This window comes from Rhinatrema bivittatum, chromosome 11 (genome assembly GCF_901001135.1).
Source record: "Rhinatrema bivittatum chromosome 11, aRhiBiv1.1, whole genome shotgun sequence".
Lineage (NCBI taxonomy): Eukaryota > Metazoa > Chordata > Amphibia > Gymnophiona > Rhinatrematidae > Rhinatrema > Rhinatrema bivittatum.
Window position 1 is genome coordinate 38,153,311 of NC_042625.1, and position 22,871 is coordinate 38,176,181.

At 44.6% G+C, this 22,871-nt stretch overlaps 1 protein-coding gene across 1 annotated transcript in view; it reads left to right on the forward strand.

The window, feature by feature from the left end:
- Positions 1 to 22,871, forward strand: part of AACS (acetoacetyl-CoA synthetase) — an 81,326-nt gene that overhangs the window by 36,255 nt on the left and 22,200 nt on the right. Inside the window, exons 8-11 of the mRNA XM_029570940.1 lie at positions 1,578 to 1,728; positions 4,722 to 4,802; positions 18,422 to 18,546; positions 21,090 to 21,154. Of these exons, the coding sequence (XP_029426800.1) occupies positions 1,578 to 1,728; positions 4,722 to 4,802; positions 18,422 to 18,546; positions 21,090 to 21,154 (422 nt within the window). The remainder of the gene's footprint in view (positions 1 to 1,577; positions 1,729 to 4,721; positions 4,803 to 18,421; positions 18,547 to 21,089; positions 21,155 to 22,871) is intronic.

The window sequence follows — 22,871 nt, forward strand, 5'->3', positions numbered from 1 at the left end:
AGTGTAAAACCTGTGAGTATGTAAACGGAGACTTTGCACCAGCGTGGATGGTTACAAAATTACCCCCGCAGTGCTTAAAGCCCACAGCAGAGGGGGGGGACACACAGTACTTGTCATGCCTTTTTTTTTCGTTCAAAATTACAAGAGAATTGGACTTTTTTTTTTTTTTTTTTCCCCCAAATGTCTGAAACATATTAATTTGAAATATACGGGTTTAATCCAAACAGGCCTGTATGAATCGGCATAGCTTGGAAGCTTTTTTTCTCTGGTGCTGCTGGGGAATGCGCTTTATTCCGGGAGCGTGGTCGGTGATGTCTCACCGCTCTCTTCTTCACCTCTTCTGCACCCGCCACCCTCCCCCCGGGACTTACCACTTGGGCTTCATGTCCGTAAGGAACAGGATTCGGGCCTGGTTTTACCCTGTTGCATACGTGGATTAGGAAATCCCAGACAGCAAGTTCATACCCGGAGGAGATGATGATCCAGCCCCTTTTCCACATTATGGGGGCCTTCGTGACATCTCAGCACACGGATGCCTCCGGCCGCTGACCGGTGCTGCTCTTCTTCATGGCGAGAGAGTTGCTGATAGCTCGAGTTACACTGGGCTGGGTTTAGAGTCTAAGGGGGCTAAGGACAGGAGAAGCGCCAAGCTGGGTCTCCAACAGTGGCCACTCCGGCTCATTAAGAAGTAGCCGGAAGATTCCTTCCCCCCCCCCCCTGCTTGTTGCTTATTCCCAGATGGTGATCCCTGTGCCTGCCTGGCTAATTAAGTGTTAATGGACCTGTCCTCCAGACATGTGCTTTAGTCTGGCTGCTCCATGAGATTCCGTGAACCCAGGGTTCACTCTGAAATGTGCCAGATTTTTGTGCACGGATCGCATCTCCCTGTTTTCAGTGCCTCTTAGTGGAGTGCTCAAGCTTCACCTTCAGAAGGCTACAGATGTGAGGAAGGAGGGTGGGGGGAGAGAGAGAGCAGGTGAGTCATTTTGGACTAGGTATGGTGATAGATGATCTGCTGTCTCGAAGCTTTGAAGAAACGTTCCAGTTTAAAAGACAGTGACGTTATAAGAGGCCTGAATCTGGAAGTGGTACAGCCGTTTTTTGGTTGTTTTCTCTGATTGGACTGTGTTGTGAATTGTATGGCTGACACATGCTGTAACCTTTATGTTACAGATAGTGTTGGAGGGGCCACACTGTGTTTTGGCTTAAAGTCTCGAACCGGCTCCCGCTCTGAGCCACACAATGCACTCGTCTGCTCTTTTCATGCCATTGATGGCTTTTATTATCATTTTAATGGAGTTTTTAAGTTGTCAGTGCTCTTGCAATGTACAAGCATTCTCTGTGCCTTGCTCTTTACAACATGAAGAGATGAACAGAATTATAAGCCAAATTAAAAAAAAAAAAAAAAGTAATTTCAGTAGAAAAACTTGATCATGTGCCTAAGCAGCGTGTACCTTGGTGAAAAGATCCGCATTTTTTTCAAATGTGCATTGCCTTTTTTTTTTTTTTTTTTAAAGAATTCCTTTTTCAGGTTTTCTTGACTTATCACAGAATGTCTCTCTCTTTCCCTTACACAGTGTGTTTTTGGCTGATTTTCTTGCGACCGGGAAGGAAGGAGAGCAACTGCCCCAGCTGGAGTTTGAACAGCTGCCATTCAGCCACCCCCTCTTCATCATGTATTCCTCAGGAACCACGGGAGCCCCCAAATGCATGGTTCATTCGGCAGGGGTAGGTCTCTCCCCCCTCACCCGGGGCTTTTATACAGGTCTGACTGAAAGGACGGAGGAGAGCCAAAGATGGTGTGAGCAGGACTACATCTTGCTAAGCACCTAAATTACTCTTATTTTTATAACTGGAAAATATTTAGACAGAAACATGGCGGGAGACAGGATGGAGGCGGTGCAGAGAAGGGCGACCAAACTGGTGGTAGTGAGGTGGGGGGTCTCCATCAAATGACTTATGAGGAGAGGCTGAATATGTACGCCCTGGAAGATAGGATACAGACCTTCAGAAACCTGAAAGGTTTAATGATGCACAAACTTCAAACCTTTTTCCATTGGAAAGGAAACAGTAGAACTAGGGATCACGAAATGAAACTTCCAGGGGGGGGGGGTTGGATGCCTGGAATGCTCTTCCAGAGGAGGTGGTGAAGATGAAGAGAGTCAAAGAATTCAAAGGGGCATGGGATAAACACTGTGGATCCCTAAAGGCTAGAGGATGGGAATGAAGAGAAGAGTGCATGGGGGTAACCTGCTCGGTGCGACAGTTATAACTGCCCTCAGCAGAAGCATGGGGAGTACTACCCTCAAACAATAAACCTTGATGCTTTTGATGCAACTGCACCTTGACTTTCTGCTGTGATGGTGGGAAGGGGAATTGGATTCAGATGGCAACCAACATGGGCCCCGACTTTTACGGGCTGGGGATGCTGATATGCAGTCAAACGGGGAAAAGCACAGGACTGCTTCTACAGCCAAGACCAAAAGCAAAGCCAGTCAGCATTGCTGGGATTTTCGGGAAGGCTCCTCACCCAGTAAAAATGCTGCTAGCAGTAATATTTATGGGCTTGACAGTTGCTTGGTTTTTGATTGTAAATATTACTGCCCTTATATTAAGCATAGTCTGTGCAGTTACTGCCAGTCCTTAAGAGAAACCTGGGGGTGACCTACATGCCACGGTAGATATGACTACAAGAGGTTTGCTGGGCAGACTGGATGGACCTTTTGGTCCTTTTCTGCTGTCATTACTGTGTTACTATATACATGTAATGAGAAGAAATCAATTCACCAAAAAATAAATCCATAAGTTCCATCTTTAATAAGCAAAAATGTGTTCCTTGAATAAAAGATCTAGAGCAGCGTTGGGCCACATTAATAGTTTTTGTATGCACCGGGTGTTTTGGGGGTGGGGAATCCTGCACCTCCACCCCAGGCTCCTGGTGCAGATGAGACTCACTCTTGCGGTCTCATGTTCTTCCAGTTGCTCATGGTGTTTTCTCTTGAGTTGGCTGGCCCTGCGATCAGCCGATAGAATTTCTTTTTTTTAATTGCTGCAATGAAAGTTCGGCTCACAGCAATTTAAAATAAATAAATAAAAATCATGGGGCTAGCAGGGAGGACGTGTGCGGCCGGCCACTCAGGCGGCAGTAGCGGGGAGCATGTTCTGGTTGCTGTGGGCTGGGATGTGTGGGCCTGCCATGGGTGGAGGAAAGATGCTCATGAGCCTGCTGTGGGCTGCAGATTGTAGAGCGCTTCAAGGTCTGGGTAATTGGGGAAAACCCATTATATTAATTGCCTGCAACATACAGAGGACCATTTTTTTTTTCAAAGCTGTCTAGCTTAAAAGCTGCAATAAAAACCCCTCCACAAAGTGTATACTTGTAGCCCCTTTGGGAGGAGGTGTTCTGGAGTATATTTAGATCGGGGGAGGTAAAATCCACGTATGGATTGTATGTGCAAATTCTCCCTATACTTTTCCAGCACAAGCCCATCTGGTTCAAAAAGCCGCCGTGAGTCAGATGCACTTGGTACCCGTGGCCACTTTCATAGTGAGGAGTGCACGTGGTCTCTGGCCCAGTGCAGATACTATGAATATCGATCCCTCCAGGGTGTGGGGGAGGGGGAAGGCCTTGGACCTGTTTAATGCCACCAACGTTCTCCTCCTTTTCCCAGAGGGGGATTGGTGTGCGCTTTGGGGAAAGTTAATCCTTCTTTTTTACCACATGTAGACGAGAAAAGTAAAGAGACGAAATAGTGCAGATTCCCTGATTTGTGTAAGTTACTCCGATATGTAATCGGGGGAAAATCAGTTTAATACTGAAAACCAGGGCAGCTTCTTGGCCATCTGGACTGCACAGACCTTTAAACTTCAGACGAGTTCATCCTGAGCTCAGCTCTGCTCCGGTTCAGACTCTGCTTTCCGTGACTGCCCTGTAGAGCGGAGATCTGCCTCCATCACTCCTCTTTATTCTAGTTTACCTTCTAAATTCATATTCTGTGAGTTATAGGGGGTGGGGCAGCCTGGGGGATGCCAGATGTTTGTGCTGCTTCAGATTGTCAGCGATGCAGGGGTGGGGCAGCCTGGTCCAGTTTTTTTTTGGCCCTGCTATTTTATGCTTTAGACATGAGCGTTATTTAAAAGAAAAGGTGGAAAATGTCCGAACTTGCACCCGTAATGACTTGTTGGTCTATTTTCCTGAGTTCCACCTCAGGGATGTAACTATAGGTGGGTGAGAGGTGAGGCCACTGGGGCACAATGCCCCTTAGGGAGGGGGTGAAAGAATGATTGATTGAAATACAAGCATGGGTTGGCAGCAGATAAAAAGCTAGGGAGAGCATAGCTCTTCTACCCTTTGGATTGTGGAGTGAGAGGAGAAGAGAACTGGGAATCGGAGTGGAGGGTTCCTGGAGTGGGACGGGTGGAGTGGTGCACACGCTGGGTACTAGAACTCCTAATTACAACTCTGTCCCCGCTGAGAAAGTTAACGACGTGCAGGAAACAAGGCCTCATTTTCTAGCGCAGAGCTGGGCGTTCAGGAGGTTTGGCTGTGCATCGCACCCTCTGCCATGCAGCCTGTGCTCGGGATATCATTACTGAACCATGCACTCTTCTGATTGTTTAATTCTCTCTCTTGATTTTATGAATATTTTGTTTTGCTGCCTGCTGTAAACATGGGAGTGCGTGGATTATACACTCTTCTAAATAAAATAAATCTTTTGCAGGGCACGCTGTTGCAGCATCTGAAGGAACACGTTTTACATGGAAACATGACCAGCAGTGACATTATCATGTATTATACGACGGTAGGTTCTTCTCTTATGGGGTGTGAAGTTTTTTTAATTTTTTGTGCTTGTTGGGGGTTGAAAAATTATTTTAAAAAGGGGTTTCATACTGCAGGATGTTTTTGTCTTTTTCCCTGTAAACTTCACTTGGAATCCATGATACATCACACGGTAAAATGGGAGGAGAAGTTTTAAAGCAAGGGTGGGCAAGCTTTTTAGCTCGGTGCCCATGTTTGGGTGGGGGGGAGGGGCGGTGGATCCCTCTGTCCGAGTTGCCCTGCGGAGCTGGAAGGAGTGTCCCCTCGGAGCTGGGTGTGAGGGGAGGAGTGTGTGTGTGTATGTGTGTGGGAAGAGGCTCTCATCCTGATCCAGCCTGCAGGGGTCACATCACGTAGATGCTGCTTCCTCCCTCAGGCTGGCAGAAGCGTGGACACTGCTGGGGCCCACCTCTAAGTTAAAGGGACAGTAAAAAAAAAAAAAAAAAAAAAAAAAAAAAAAATCCCTGACAGAAGTTCAAAGGCTTACAAGTTGGATGGAAGACAGAGATTGCACCGAGAAGCAAACTGGGCAGCCTAGGTAGGCCTAACGATCCTTATCTGCTGTTCTAGTCGCATTCTGCGTTGATGGAACCTTTTGTAAAATCGCCGATGATTGATTCTTACAACGGCTGTGCTGCAGCAGCAGTGAGATGCAAATGGAGAAATCCTGCTTGGCCGGTTCCTGTTGCCGAGTCTGTAGCTTCAATTCATATTTAAACAATTTGCTGCTGCCGCAAGCCATTGTAAAATGGCACATTGTGGCCCTTGAATTTTCCAGTTTCCTTTTACCAAGCTTCAGAAAATTAGGCATTGCTAGCTTCGTTTTAGCAGACAGGTTTTATTGCATAGAGCTTTCCACGTGCCAGGTGGCCATGTTCTTTTAAAGCTACGTTTCTAATTCAGATGCACCCCATAATGGAGACCATGTAATTTTTATTTATTTATTTATTTATTTTTTAATTCTTTATTTATTGCATTTTAAACTTAAACAAAACAAAAACATTTGCTTATTAGAAACACCGTGAATACTTTCATTACAGAAAACAAATACAAATTCCTTTGCCACTTCATATAAGAAGAAAAAACAATAAATTTATATTCATATCTTTTTAAACACAATCTTAGTATGCAAAGGATTCATATAATTCTTTAACCATTATTCATATAATTCTAGTTTCACTCCCAGCAGAAAATAATTTTTGATCCAGAAACCATTTAAGGAACATATAAGGTAATTAACAAGCTAACTTTGCTGGTTGCACGTAAACTACAGTCAAAATCTATATTTAGGTTATGATAATTTTCCTGGCTTCAATAAACTCCTGTAGTTGTTTAGGAATGAAAAACACAAATCGCTCATTATCTTTCATGAGAAAGCATTTACAAGGAAACTGTATTTTTACAATATATCCCAGCCTCCTAGCCTCTTGTCTGAGGGATAAAAACCCCCGACGCCTGGCTTGGGTAGCTGGTGCAAGGTCAGGAAATATTTTTACAGCTGCCTCATGAAAATTCAGCGGATATTTTCTAAAATATGCTTTCATTACTAGGCGGATATCTTTAACAGTTATAAAGGACACCAAAAGCGTCCCTCTATTTATAACATCTAATGTCGAGTCCTCTAAAAATCCTGTTAGGTTCCCTGCAAAGGGAACATTTTCAGGATTCCCTGGGCGCGTCGACAAGGGGAGAAAGAAGCAGGAATTAATGGAAGGCCTATTTAACTCAGTCAATTCCAAACTTTCAATAAAGAATCTCTTCAAAGTGGTGTATGGGATTTCTCCCACCACTTTGGGAAAATTGATGATACGAAGATTCAAATATCGAGATTTGTTCTCAATAAACTCCATACGTCTAGAGAGCGATTGACTGTCTTTTATTGCTGCATTTTTATATAATTGAAATTGCTTATTTTCTTCTTCCAGTCCGCTGACTTTCTCCCTTAAACCGTCTAGTTTTGTTTGCACATCAATGGATTTTTGAGCGTGTTGTGAACTGGTGTGTTCCAGTTTTTCATTCATGGTGTTTATTGCTGAAGCCATGCCGGCCATAAACTCCCATAGGGAGTCTAGAGTCACTTGAGCAGGCCTCGAGGGGATAATGATTAGATCTTTTTTCATGAGGTCTCCCGAGGACGTACCTTCTCCCAGATTTTCACTGGTTTCAGTCTGCCCACCGGCACTTCGATGTTCCACCGGGCTTGATGTTTGAAATCCCGGTATTATCCCTTCGGAACTCGGTGAAGTAGGGTCTGGAATCGGGTCAGAAGCACAAGCCTCCAGAGCTCCGCCCCTCGCCTCCTCCACTCTGCGCTGCGTTGGTGGCTCCCTCTGCTCCGGGCTTAGAGACACCTCCTCTGCCGGCTCGAGCAGCTGTTCCACGCTGCCCTGCACACCAGTTTCCTCGGTTCTCTGAGAGACTGCAGGACTCACAAAGCGGGTGATTTCCATCTGAATAGTCATGGAAGGCTTAAGTTCGGCTGGGTAAGTCCGAACTTTACCTTTCCTCTTAGCAGGCATTTGTTTCAGCGGGAAAAAAAAACACAGCTAGACAAACCCTCCGCTCAGGTCTCAATACGTGCGGCCATCTTGGATCTCCTTATTTATTTATTTTAAAGTTATTTTCTCTGTGGCATTCGGGGGCCCAGTTCTAGGTGCAGTGCTCCTCCCTGGCCTCTGATCCTCTTATTAATTTATTTTATATTCTGCTTTTTGGTATTTCAGAGCAGATTACATTCATGTACTGTGGGTATTTCCCTGTCTACAGAAAGGGATCACAATCTGTTTGTACTTGAGACAATAGAGGGTGAAGTGACTTGCTTAAGGTCACGAGGAGCGGTGGTGGGATTTGAACTCTGGCTTCTAGGGAGGACATTTTAAGGCATGGATATCTTTTTGTTAATTAAAAAAAGAAAAAAGTCATTTGCTTGTTTTTGAAGGGGTATAAAATGCCATGCCATGCTGTAAGGGAGTCTGTTCCTTCTGTCAGCTGCCTTGAAAAAGAGGTAACGTAAGGTTCCTTGAGAGAGAGGCAGATGTCCATATAGACCTTGTTCTGTGGTCTTAGGATACCGGAGGCCAGTAACTCCAGGCTCGGTTATAGTGGAAAACATAGTGCTGCGGTCTTCCGTGCTCCCACTCTCCGCTAGCATTTCGTCGGGCTCTGGGAGGTTAAATGCGAAGCCTGGCATTCGTTAAAATAAAAAGCCCCAATCAGCTTTTTCTTTCCATGGATTTTTTTTTTTTTTAGATGGATATAAAACCAGCATTAAGCTGTCAACGTTCTTTTAAGGCATGGTATATAATGCTTCCGTGAAGTCTTAAATTGCTCTCGGGCGGGGATTCATGCCTCGGTACAGGTGGTAGTAATAAGCTATTTTGCTGCATTAGATTATACCATAAAGGGAGTTTGTTTTGTCAGATACGTTTATGTACTGATGGCCCCCTTATGACTTTGTGTTCACTGGAAGCGGTAGCACTCAAAGGCTCCCAGGCCAAGAAAACCATTCCTGCCTTTCCAACGGGCACCTTAGTGTCGTGCAGGTCAGCATGGCCCTAGGAGCAGAAATCGTACGCGGAACAGGTACGTGCATGCATTTCCAGAAATCTCTTTACGCTTTCATCGTCTGCTGCATGCAATCCAGTTCCCTTGGGTTTAAGGAGCAGTGGTTAGAACTTTAAAGAAATACTGGTTTAAGGTTTGTTGTGTTATGTACCTGTTACTAACTGGCCTTCCTATGGCAATGTAGCAGTACAAACCAGTAAAAAAGTTGGGACTGGTCCATAGCCAACATATATTGAAGGATACATCCAAGACTGAGCTTGTCTCTATCTCCCAAGCAGCTTGGGCCCTAGTGCTAAATCCTGGCGTATTGCACCCCTTTATACCACTCTGTTCTGATAGCACATGGATTTATGAAAAGCCTGCACCTCTCTTCTGCCTTATGCAAGAAACTCTAACTGGGACTGAAGCGAGTCAGAGTTTTGCTTTATATTGTATTATTGAGTTGGGGAAGGAAGTAAGAGGTCTTGATGGTGCCTGATGAGACCCAACTTGACATGTCTTGAAGGGTCATATGGTGGGTTGTATTGCGACAAGATACTGTGAAATATCGCATGTCTTTTCGAATAAGTTTCAGCCCTTTAGGTGTTCACCGGAGTGTGTGCTCTGAACGTTGATGGATTATCTCTTGGATTTCTTCTGAGGTCGGCACAGTGCTGTGCAGAGGGAAGCCTAGATTTGTCTGTGACACGGTTTGACCTATCTTCTAGCCCTGCTGGGAGTGAAACATTCTACTTGTCTGCGCTCTGGTCTTCTGGGCATTATTGTTCTGAACTCTGGAATAAGGGGCACACGTGATGCGGTACGGTCACTGTTTGCTGAGTAGCAGTCTGGATGATGCCTAGTAACATACTAGTTTGCCCAGTTATTTCTGTCTGCACCACAAAGGATATATCCCAGCTGTCAGCCATAGAATGTGAGCATCTGCATGAGATCTTTCCTTGTCGAAGACCATTTGTATCCACACTTTTTTTTTTTTTTTTCCTCCTGGATAGCTGTGTGCAAAATCTCCTTTTATTTTAGTTTACTCCAAGCACCCCTCCAGTATCACTTCCTTAGTGTTGCCAGCTTATGATTCCCTTCCAGATCTTCTCTTCTGTGCTGTTTGAGCCTTCTAGAGCAGTGCTTTCTGACCCTCTCCTGGAGGCACACCTAACTGGCCTGCTTCTCCGGATATTTATTTATTTAAATTCCACTTTTCAGCTCTTCAAAATGGATTCCATTCGGGTACTGTGGGTGTTTCCCTGTCCCCATATCTAACTTTTTGTATCTGAGGCAAAGAAGTGTGAAGTGACTTGCCCAAGCTACAAGGAGTGGCCGTGGGATTTTGATCCCTGGCTTCCCTGGTTCATTGCCTGCTTCTCTAAGCACTAGGCTGCTACTCCATATGCATAAGAGATTTGCAAACACCGGGTCTCCATTATATGCAAATATCTCTCAAGGACATTCATTGAGGCTATCTTGAAAACCAAACTGGTTAGGCGTGTGTCTCCAGGAGAAGCTTGGGAAACCACTGTTCTAGGAATAGGTCATCCTCGTTCAGAGTTGGTGGTGGTGGTTGCTGAAGAATTTACAGCCCTAGTGAGCAAAATTCCAAGAATTTCCCCCTCTCCTGGTTGGAATCATATAGGTCATGAATAATTTTATGAACATAAAACTATCCTGGTAAAATTCTTGATGTAGGATACAAATTGTTGAAATCTGTGCATGGGTAATATGCATGTATGTGTGTGCAAGTATTTCTCCTAACATTTACACATACAGACAATGTATATAGTGCGGGAAACTTATAAGTTGAAAGCATGCAGATGAACAAATGAAAAGCGTAGTTCTTCTAGAGTTCTTTTCTAGCGAATTTCAGAAGTTTTGAAAAGTGCTATTAATTTTGATGTGGGCATGTCTCACAGGAGCTGTCCAGACCATTTTAAGAAAATCTTTGTTTGATTATCCTTTTTCAAGATTACCCTCGTGCTTTTCTTTTTTTTTTTTTTTAAACTATCTTTATTGTGGTATGAAAAGAAAAAGTGAAACAGATAACCAGATAACAGTACAATTATACAAGTCATACCATTTTGTTAGAAAAAAAAAAAAAAAAAAAAAAAATCCCCCCCACCCCCCCCTGCAGAGAACCTCAGTTCCTATACAAAGAACAACAAATGTTCACAACAAAAAAAAAAAAAAAAAAAAATCCACATATAAAAAACAACAATAAAAGAAACTATCAGGTTTGGTTGTCCAGGACATCCCTCAACTCCCACCAGAAAAAAAAAAAAAAAACAAAACAAAACAGGAAGCCGAGTTAAAAAGTCAAGACTGGTGGAGCTCCTTCAGGGGAGCCAAAGATTGAGCATGCGAAGTCAGAGTTTTATAATAGGGTCCCCATATGTCCCGAAAGAGCACTTTTTTCCGAGGCCGAAAAAATTTGTACATAGAACCATACTCCATTTGGTATAAGTCCATCATCAGAGCTGACCATCCCGCTTTCGTTGGAGGGCTTTCCTCTATCCATTGCAATAGTATACATTTCTTGGCTATCAAACAGGCCTTAGAGACAAATCCAATATTATCCACATTGAGGCTGTCTTCCCCAATGTCATTGTTCAGAATACAAAATGAGCACGACCATTGAATAGACTCGTGTAGAATCCCACTAACGTGGTCACGAATACAGTCCCAAAAGGCAGCTATCTGCGGACACTCCCACAAACAGTGGATCAATGTAGCTGATGAATGAGCACATTTTAAGCAGTTGGGAGAAGCAACACGTCCCATCAGGTGGGCTCTCGCCGGGGAATACACAATACGGTGAAAAATACGTTGTTGCATTTCCCGGAGCCCAGTATTATTAGTAACTTTAACAATGGAGAGATAACATTCTCGTAACATTTGCACTTCCAGCGCTTCCCCACAATCTCTAGACCACTTAACTAATAAATCCTGAAACACAGAGTGGGGTGAAATGGAGTGATAAAACTGGTAAAGACACGATAAGGACCCCTTCCGGGATTTAAAACAGTCCACCAACGAGTCATATATGGAGTTTGTGAGAGACGCGCCTGATGTCCCCTGTAATGCTTTTGTTACTGCCGCTTTCAGATGCCCATAAAGAAGGAAATGAGCAGGTGTAAACCCAAGCTTCTCCTGACATTGAGGGAAAGTGTAAATCTGTCCCGTATTGGGATCCAGAACCTCATGCAGCAGCCAGTCAGAGGAAATAGTAAAGTCATGTCGGGGGAGTAGTATGGTTCGGGATTCTGACATACCCCACCGCACAGACGAGTGTAAGGAGACGTGAGTTGGGAGCCTCAACAATCTCCTAGTAATCCCCCATACTTTTCGCATGGTAAGTACTAGCTGATGTCCCAAATGAAGGTGAGAAAACTGCGGGGCCGATAAATGTAAAACAGAAAAATGATCTCCCGGTGCACACACGGCCCGAATCAGATCTGGGTCCGTGTATTCAGAAGTGCCAAGCAGCCAGTCCCCCAAAAATCTTAAATTCGCGGCCCAGGAATATTTAACAAAGTCGGGGAGGCCATAACCACCGTGCTGTCTCTGAGCCAGCCGTGCACGTCGGGAATGCCAGATAAATTTACGTATAATAGATTGGAGTTTTCGATTATCTTTGGAAAGAAGTAAAAAAGGTAGCATAATCAATTTGTATAGTATTTGCGGAGCAATTACCATCTTAATCACCGCAATTCGACCCTGGAGGGACAATGGAAGATTGTGCCACCCCTCCAATGTTTTTGCCGCCTTTGCAATAGCAGGGATCACGTTCAATCCATACCACTGCTTAGGGTTGGGGTGTATAATAATTCCTAAATACTTAACAGTAGAGGTAGCCCACTTGACAGGTATATCCATCCATGTGTCCCGCAGCTTCCCTCCCAAGTCCAAAGCCTCTGTTTTATCTAAATTTAGTTTAAAGCCAGAGACCCTTTGATACCTATGAAAAATAGCTATAGCCGCCGGCAAAGCTGAGCGGGCATGAGAGAGTAACAGCAAAATGTCATCAGCAAAAAGTAATGTGAGAAGCCTTTGCCCCTGGACCGAGAAACCAGCAATGTCAGAGTCCAGCTTTAACATCCACACCAGGGGCTCCACAGTCAAAATAAACAAAAGGGGAGATAGGGGACAACCCTGTCTAGTGCCCCTGTGTAAGTAAAACTCTCCCGATAGTAAGCCATTTACCAAAATCCGAGCAGACGGATTCGTGTACAATAAGGTAATATATTCATATAGTCGTCCATGGAATCCCATCTTAAGTAAAACCTGTCTGAGGAAGGGCCAAGCTACCCTGTCAAACGCCTTCTCAGCGTCACATGTGACCAAGAGAGGATCTGGTATCGTGGAGGTTTGACAGCGCTCTAAGACCGCCAATACTTTGTGTATATTTATGGTGGATCTTCTTCCCGCAACAAACCCCACTTGGTCGGGCGCTATCAATAGGGGCATGATAGGCCTCAATCTATTGGCCAGGAGCTTCGCAAAAATCTTTATATCCAGATTCAGCAAAGATATTGGCCTGTAAGATGATGCCAACAGAGGATCCCTGCCCCCCTTCGGGAGAACTACAATAGTGGCAGCCCGCATAGAACCAGACATGGCTTGTTGATCTGTCATGGTTTCAAATACATCCTGTAGGACAGGCGAGATCTCATCAATCAGGGATCTATAGAAAACAGAGGTCAGTCCGTCTGGGCCCGGAGCCTTATTGGCAGGGAGCGACCCAATCGCCTCTCTAATCTCCGCAAGTTCAATTGGGCGCTGTAATTTCGCCTGCTGATCCTCTGGGATTCTCGGCAGGGGCAGCTCTCGTAAAAAGTCCTCTATATGTGCGTCTACCACTGGCTCCGCCGAGTATAACTTACTATAGTAGGCTGAAAAAATATCCGCTATGTCTGAGGAGGTGGATTTAGTGGCTCCAACTGAGTCCTTTAAAGCAGCAATAAATTTGGAGGAAGTTTGAGCTTTCAAAAGAGAGGCGAGAAGCCGCCCTGTTTTATTGCCAAACCGAAAGAAACGAAGCTGCTGGGCCCTCATTGTTCTCTTAGCTCTCTCATGTATTAGATTATTTAGAGCTTGACGAGTCTCCTGATATTGGGCTAATTTTACAGGATCATCTTTACTAGTAATATGTCGTTTAAGTTCCTTCAGCTGTTTATCTAGGAGAATGATTTCGTGATCCATACGCTTCTTTTTAAAGCTGACATAGCTGATAATTTCCCCACGCAAAACACATTTCGCGGTTTCCCACAGCAGAATCGGCTGGGCCCTATGTTGCTGATTAGTCTGCATGAACTCCCGCCATTTCCTAAGAAGAAATGCCGGGAACTCGGAGTCCGTGGCTAAAAAAGCCGGCAGACGCCATTGAGACGGGGATCCCCCCACCCTCTGGCCAAAAGTGCCCACCACTGGACAGTGATCAGAAATCAGCAATGGGGCAATAGTAGACCCCGTAAATCTGGGGAAGAGGGACTCTGAAATAAGCAGGTAATCTATCCGGGATCGCGACGCATGCGCCCTGGCCAGGTGGGTAAAATCCCTCTCTCCCGGGTGTAAAGCTCTCCATAAGTCCAATAATTGGAGATGGCGACACAAAAAATTAGGGCCTTTAGTGATGCTGATGGAGTGACCACCCCGGGACGGTTGCCTATCTAAGTGGGGATCAATAACAAAATTAAAGTCCCCCCCAATCACTATGGGCGAACCCTCAATTGTAGTGAGATGTGATAGCAATGTGGTATAGAAGGCGTGGTCATAAGAATTTGGGGCATAAACCGAAACTAGAGTAATTAGGGACCCCATCAAAATACCTGTGAGAATGATAAATCTACCCTGTGGGTCTACCACTTGTGACTGCAGTTTGAAAGTGGTCGCTTTGTGTATGAGGATAGCGACCCCCCTACTCTTGGAGGAGCCGCTGGCACAAAATACTTGTCCCACCCATTTCTTGCGAAGCTTACGCGCTTCCGCTTCAAGCATGTGGGTTTCTTGCAAAAACGTAACATGAGCATGAAGTTTGGCCAGCCTCGCTAGCACCTTCTCGCGCTTTATGGGAGTACCCAAGCCCGCCACGTTCCAGGTTACCATCTCTAACGCCATGGCGCCAGGAAGAGGAGGAACTGTCGCTGTGGTAACACATCTCTAAACAGCTGCAGAATCAAAAAGTAATACACATACTGAAACAACCAAATCATACATACCAGTACCCTTGTTATGTACCCAAAACCCCTGAGGTTCTCTGCAAAACCCCCACCCTCCCTCCCCCCAAATATTCTTCCAAAACCCATCTCCCTTCCCATAGGGGAACAGAGAAGAAGCAGAAAAATCCAAAAACCCTCCGTCCCCGAGCCAAAATGCAGCCCAGGAACAAAAGCTGCCCTCCCCATTCACGAAACAAACCCCTGGAAGGGGGTAGAGATCACACAGATACACCCATGTGTACGGCTGCCACCCCTGTCGTCATTCTTAAAAAAAAAACAAACTAGAAAACTTCTGCAGAGCAAACTCTTGTGCTCAACATTGCAAAGGCAATTAAGACCACTAATAAGGGCGTGGAATAAGCAAAAGAAGGCGACAAAGGTAGAAAAATAGATAGCTAACACCTCCATTAGCTGAGCTCAACGGAGATAACCAGATCCACATCTTAAAATTGTACAGGTCCGGAGAAAAAAAAAACACAACCGAGAACTTCCCTGGTCGCAAAGCCATCCAACCAGCTACGCACTATGAGTTATCCCCGATAGCAATAGGCCAAAAGGAAAAAAAAAAAAAAAAAAGGAAGGGAAAAGAAAAACCATAAATCCGAGCTTCCCTTCAATGAAAAATTGCTCCACAGCACAAAAAAAAAGTCAGCAAAAGGTACATGTGAAAACCATATCCCCATAGATAGTACTCTCATGTCGCAGCTGGCGGTTCCAAGAGAGAGAGGCCTCCCACAAACGCCTGAGCCTCCGCTGGCGCAGTGAAATATTTTTGCTGCCCCTGATGTGTAATGCGGAGACGCGCAGGATACATTAAGGCAAAACGAATTTTCTTGTTGGCTAAATCACTGCAAACTCCGCTGAAAGCTTTTCTCATTAAGGTAACACGAGGTGAAAAGTCTTGAAATACTAAAATGCGATGGGAATCATAAGAAAATTCTCTCAGTTTTCGGTAGTGCTGTAAAACCAATTCTTTGTGAGCAAAGTGTAAAAACTTCGTAAGAATGACCCGCGGCCTTCGTTCACCTTCTCCGTCCATCTTTCTGCCCACCCTATGGGCCCGTTCCATAAGGCCCCCCGAGGGTGAGGCAAGGGAAGGAACCAAGCCCAACAGCCATGCTTCCAACAGCCGCGGCAATTCGTAGTCGGGTAAGGACTCAGGTATGCCCACGAATCTTAAGTTGTTCCTCCGCGAGCGATTCTCAAGATCGTCTATTTTTTCTTCATGGGCTTTCGCTTGCTTTTCTAATTCGATCACCCGAGTCTCCAGCGCACCGATGTCGTCTTCCGCCAGCCCCACGCGCCCTTCCACTCGTTCCACTCGGCCGTCAATTTCCACGAACGATGCCCGTACCTCGGCTATTTGTTCCGAAATTTGGTGGAGCCGCATATCCAGGGCATTGACAACTGCGTGGGATATTTTGTCCTCGAGAGATACATCAGCAGGCACGTCTGCCATCTTCGGGGAGGCGGCCATTTTAGGCCGCGAAATCTGAAGCTTGTCTTTGTCTTTTCGCGCGGATCTCGCAGCCATAAGAATGCCCCGCAATTAGTTTTTTTTTTTTTTTTTTTGGGATAGTCAGGCGGCAGGGAGGTTCTCACAAGGATGCCCAGGTCTACGCAGAGCGAAGTAGCCGAGTTAGCTCCAAAAAAGTTAAAATTAGGCAGGGGTGGCAGCCGGAGCTCCGACAGCAGCAGCTTGTCAGGCCCACCACATCACGTGATCTCTCGTGCTTTTCTTTAACATTCATAATTACAAATGCTGGTGGCAGGTCCAGTTTTTCTCTAGAGGTAAAAGTGACTGTGTACAATTGGCCTGTTTTACTTTCTCTAGGGCTCCTGTACCCGCATTGGTCCTGGGGAGAATGGGATTCTTTGCGGATTGTGATATGTTTTACTGGGTCAGCGAAATGAGGTTGAAAAGTAACAATGTAGATAAGCTAAGGAGACCACATGAGAACACATCTAATGTTCTGAAGAGAACATAAGATTTGCCATAGTGGGTCAGACCAAAGGTCCATCAATCGCAGTATCCTATTTCCAACAGTAGCCAATCCAGGTTACAAGTACCTGGTATGACCCCAAGGGGTAGACAGATTCCAAGCTACTTATCCCAAGAATAAGCAGTGTATTTCTGCAACTCTACCTTCATAATGGTTAATGGACTTTTCCTCCAGGAACTTGACCTAACCTTTTTTTAAACGCAGCAACACTAATAGCTTTCACCACATCCTCTGGCATTGAATTCCAGAGCTTGTATGTGTTGAGTAAAAAAATCTCTTCTCTTATTAGTGTTAAATGTATTACCTAGTAACTTCAATATGTGTCCCCCTGGTCTTTGTACTTTTCAAAAGAGTAAAAAAAACTGATTGTTTACTTCCATTCCATTCATTATTTTATAGTCCTCTATCACATCTCTTCTCAAAGGCTAAAGAGGTTGGAGCTCTTCAGCTTTCTTAATAGGGGAAATCATTCCCTCCCCTTTATCATTTTGGTTGACCTTTTTCTGTACCTTTTTCTAATTATATTATATATTTCTTGAGATGTGGTGACCAGAATTGAACACAATACTCCAGATGAGGTTGCACCATGCAGCGATACAGAAGGTGCTATGATATTCACGGTTTTATTCTATACACACTCTTTGTTGCACATCGTCATGTTTAATTTTGTTTTATGATTCAATGTAGTGCACGCTGTAACATTTTTACAGTGCACACATGTTGCTAATAGAGTGCACTAAAGCAACAGAGCAGCAAAAACAAAATGTAGTTGGCTGTTTGGTGCACAAAACAATACAACTGGCTATAGCTGATGATCTCTTGTCTATTTTAAAACTAACACACCCCAGGTCTCATAGTAACATGGTAAATGAAGGCAGGTGAAGACCAAATTGGCCCAACTGAGATTCCTCTACTGTGGGTAGATACCCTTATAAATGACCTTCTGCAGCCCAACACTAAGCCCTCCTCCTCCACCCATGCACAGCAGTATCTTTGGATAATATTTCATATTGTTTGTTTCTGAGATTTTCAGATAATCTCTGTTCAGCTCACTTGGCAAAAACCTGCTGTTTCATTTACCGCATGGTAAAAGTAGATTATACAAAGCAAAGTATGTGGGTTTTTCTCTGACGGTGAGGTCACTGGACAAAATGCCTTTTGATGTTAAATGGCGCTTGGCCTGGTGTGGTGCAAACCTTCAGATTTGATGTTCTGTGCGCAGCGAGTAAAGCCTCTACAGAATTGGTCTTAAATGGCAGACGTGGTTTGAAGATGGCGGTGATGCTAGCACCAGAGGAACGCATACACCAGACAGAGGGCTGTACATGAAACTTTGAATGGCCACATTTAGAATTCCTGAGTGGCCCGGTGCGTGCGGGTACGCATGCTCGGGACGTTACACTTGCTCCCGAGGACGTGCAGCTTTCTGCATGTACATTTACACATGTACTTTCAAAAGCATACACCCAAATCCTTTTCCTGCCCAGATCTCTGCCTCCTCAAGGCCTACTTGAGGGTAAGAATGTGTGTGACCTGTGGTGTTGCACCTGCATTTACATGCACACGCCACTAAATGATCTTTCAAAGCAACATGCAGCACCTAAAGCAGTTGCTTTGACAATAAAGACCATAAGTGTATTTTACCTTCTGAAGGAGTATTTGTGAATATGGATTCTGGTGACTAATTTGACAGTGAGTAAAGGATCATGTCCTTATTTTACAACATTGAAAAGTTTGCAGTCCTAGATGGATAAAAGGTTCAGGGAACTGCCTGGCTGCTTGCAAGCTAACCTGGAGCCAAAGCTAATGCTGCTGTGTGTCTCTTCCAGGTGGGCTGGATGATGTGGAATTGGTTAGTGTCCTCGTTGGCTACAGGTGCATCGGTGGTCCTGTACAATGGGTCGCCTCTTGTCCCATCGCCTAACGTGCTGTGGGACCTGGTAGATAGAGTGGGGTAAGTAAACACTGTTTTGGATAGGGCAGGCATGAACGTCTGTGGAATTTCATCTTCCGCTTTGATATGATTTGGTTGAAAGCTTCTTTAGCCTTGTCTGCAAAATTGCATGTTTTTTTTTCTTTTTCACTGATATGCCTGTCACCCTTTTGAGGCTCAGGTCTCCTGCCTTAGCAAGACAGGTTAGGTTCTTGTAGGTCACAGAAGAAATAGTATCAGGATGGTCAGGAAGTTGTACAATCCTGACACCTGCTGGCAGGAGAAGGAATTGAAAGATTCTACCGTCCCATTCTCTCTCCCCAGTCATGAAACATGCATCCCGGTGTTCAGCATCGACAGAGCTGATTTATTATGTCTGACATTCTAGAAATAAGTAGTGTTGTTAGCTCATATAGAGGCTCCAGACTTCCTTGTGTGGCAGGGTATGGCTCTGGTTCTGGGAGCCCTGGTGTTAGCAGATGGCACTTGCCGAGGCAGTTCATTACAGCCATTTGAGCACACCTGCGGCTCTTCTGCGTGTGTTTAAGTTTTCCTCTGACTGGATTGCACACAGACTGTAAAGGTTAAGGTACAGACCTGATGGATGATTCCTTTTAATGATCAAATAAGAGATTTTATTACTCTCTTCATGAGCTTTAATTTCCCGCCTCTCTTTGATGTCTGTAGTCAAGTTGGAAGCAATCAGTTAATATTCTGTTTCGCTGTAAGATTAATGGCTTTGCACATTACCTAGTAGGCAAATGAAGCCCCAGAGATTTTTTTTTTCCAGGCCCGGTAATGTAACCAGCTAATGTTGATAAATGAAGGGGTTGTACCATGTTGATTAATGCTGACAAAGTTTTACTCATTTCAAATTGAAAGGTAACCACGGTTCTACTCCCTTTCCCAACACGCGCACCTACAGACCTTTCGCATCCTTATCCCCTCCCACACAAAGAAAACCAGAAAGGGCTATTAATGCTGGCTGGTACAATGTTATGATGGATAAGATTGCACGGTGGATTCCAGAGTAGCGTACCTGACAAGGTGCTCGGCAGTGTCAGGGACACTGGTGCCAGGCGTGAAGGAAATCTGCCGTTTCTAGTGTAGGGTTGATGCATCCGGCTGGGTGCAGTGGTGTCATCCAGCACCAATGGGGCATTTTCTCCTAAGTGAGAGCCCCTCTTAGGAGGTATTTTGTTTTTAACAAGCTGAAATTGCAAGTGATCACCTTAAGTGCCTCACAGGAGCCATTAGTAAGTTAGAAATTGGATGCTATTATGTTTTCTCCTCCTTCCCATCTCTTTAAGAACATGCCATACTGGGTCAGACCAAGAGTCCATCAAGCCCAGCATCCTGTTTCCAACAATGTCCAATCCAGGCCATAAGAACCTGGCAAGTACCCAAAAAACTAAGTCTATCCCATGCTACTGCTGCTAGTAATAGCAGTGGCTATTTTCTAAGTCAGTTTGATTAATAGCAGGTAATGGACTTCTCCACCAAGAACTTATCCAAAACTTTTTTAAACCCAGCTATACTAACAGCACTAATCACATCCACTGCAACAAATTCCAGAGTTTAATTGTGCATTGAGTGAGAATTTTTTCTGATTAGTTTTAAATGTGCCCCATGCTAACTTCATGGAGTGCCCCCTAGTCCTTCTATTATCCGAAAGAGTAAATAACTGATTCATATTTACCCGTTCTAGACCTCTCATGACTTTAAAGACCTCTATCATATCCCCCCTCAGCCATCTCTTCTCAAAGTTGAACAGCCCTAACCTTGTTACTTTCCTCATAGGGAAGCAATTCCATCCCATTTATTTTGGTCACCCTTCTCTGTACCTTCTCCATCGCAACTATATCTCTTTTTTGAGATGCGAAGGCCAGAATTGTACACAGTACTCAAGGTGCGGTCTCACCATGGAGCGATACAGAGGCATTATGACATTTTCCGGTTATGCTCATCTGGTTATGTTTTTGTCTTGCATGCACATAGAAAGCATGGTCAACACATAATGAGCCATGGCCAAGCTGTCAACTGAATATGGTTTTTGACTCTAGGCTTCTCTTTGGGCCTTTCTGTGATGTATTGCATTTTATAGTTATTTTATTATTGGAAGAAATGAACAGTTTATTAATGACATGCTCCCTGTTTAGGGCCATCCTCTGGTTTTCTATCCTTTACTGGTATTCCTGAAATACTTGCATGGGAATTTGATGCAAAATAGTGCAGTGGTTCTTCAGTTTACTTGGATTCCTAATGGCAAGGGGTGACAAAGTAAGAGGAGGATGGTGAAAGCTTCAGGCACTAATTTCAGGAGAATAATATAACTGGCCACTGAGTTTTTTTTTCTAAACATTTTTTTTGCTAATGCAAGTACTTTTAAGGCAGTTATAACCCAGTTATGCCATTGAAGATAAGTTACTCAAGATTTGCAGAGATTTTGATCAAGACTTTGCCACATTTCAAAAATTGAAAGGTCTGTCCTTTGACTTCTAAAACTGGTATAAAATGGAATCTGTCTTGTCAGTAAGTGGGGAAACTGGTTGATTATTTTGCAGAATTACCATCCTTGGGACCAGTGCCAAGTGGATAGCTGTGTTGGAGGAGAAGAATCTGCAACCATGTGAGTAGTAACAACTTTTTTTTTTTTGTCTGTTTTATGCTATATCTAGTTGCAAAATACCTGGTCCATTTGACCCGGTGCTAACGGATTCCTAGATCTTGCCATGACCATGGTCTTAAGTCCTGTGTTTTATCTAGTAAAGGAGTTTCTCTCTCTTGTTGCAGTGCCCGGGCAGCAGTGATAGAAACGCTCTGTTATGTGTTGCCATGGGACTACACCCGGCAAGGAGTTAATTACAAATGCGAAAAAGAACAGAATTTGCCATTGCATTGCAATTTAGATAAGGAAATGTTTGTCTAACTCTCCTTATCTAATTTTATTGCAAGGCAATAGCAGATTCTGTTTTCACATCCCAGACAGTTTTGTGGTTTTTTTTTTTTTCTTCTCATCACGTTGCTCTGATACAGAAACACTGCGGAATCTGAATTCCCTGAAAAGGCAAATGGCAAACATGATTGCCCTTAAGGTACAAACCCCTAGACCTTGCACCTAATCTACAGGACGATACAGTACAGTGCGTTCCGGAGCGCGCTGTAAACGCGCGTCCAACCCGTGGCACCTAATAGCGCCCTCAACATGCAAATGCATGTTGAGGGCGCTATTAGGTATTCCCTGTGATACAGAAAGTAAAATGTGCAGCCAAGCCGTACATTTTACTTTAAGAAATTAGCGCCTATCCGAAGGTAGGTGCTAGTTTCTGCCGGCACCGGGAAAGTGCACAGAAAAGCAGTAAAAACTGCTTTTCTGTGCACCCTCCGACTTAATATCATAGCGATATTAAGTCTGAGGTCCCAAAGGGTAGTAAAAAAAAAAAAAAAAGAAAAAAAATTTAAAATGGGACGCTCAGTTTTGCCGGTTTCCGAGCCCGTGACTGTCAGCGGGCTCGAACAGACGCCGGCAAAATTGAGCGTCGGCTGTCAAACTCGCTGACAGCCGCCGCTCCGGGCTAAAAGGAGGCGCTATGGATGCGCTAGTGTCCCTAGCGCCTCCCTTTGCCTGTTTCTACCGCACCACCTCATTTGCATACTGTATCGCGCGCACCGGCGAGTGGCTGGCGAGCGGGCGTTCGTCCGCTCTCTCGCGTTTTTACTGAATCAGCCTGCTACAAAGGGAACTTGCCAGTACTTTCCCTTTCAATATCGTGCCCCAGGATACAGAGGATCTGTGTGGATGGCACCTTCCTCCCCTCCCCAATGGGCACTTTTTTTTTTTTCTGGAAGACTGTGCACTTGGATTTGAAAATTCAATCTGTGTGCCATAAAGGTGCCCCCGGGAAGGCCTTCCCTTGATCCAGCTAACGCATGCTGTTATCCAGACTGTGGGAGGCTCTCTTGTAAGCTGTTGCTGTTGACCTATGTGAATGACTTTGACAGCTGCACTCACTGACGGGACTGAACTGGATAAGGGGGGGTGGGGGGCTGTTTGATTTTTTTTTTTTTCCTGAGTTTGTTTAGAGTGGGAGGAGCTCACAGGCCCTGGGGGACTTTTCCCTTTGGGGGGGGGGGGGAATCACGTGGGCCGCAGGCTAACAACGCATGGAGATTTCAAAACGAAATCCTGGTGCATATCTGAGCTGGCCTGTCCCTGGCTCTGCCCCTTTTTATTTATTTTATTTTTGGTTTGTTTTTTTATATACCGACATTCAACTAAAGTCATCACATCGGTTTACAAATAACAAAAATTAGAGGGGGGAGGGTTTATTCCCATGGGTAAACAT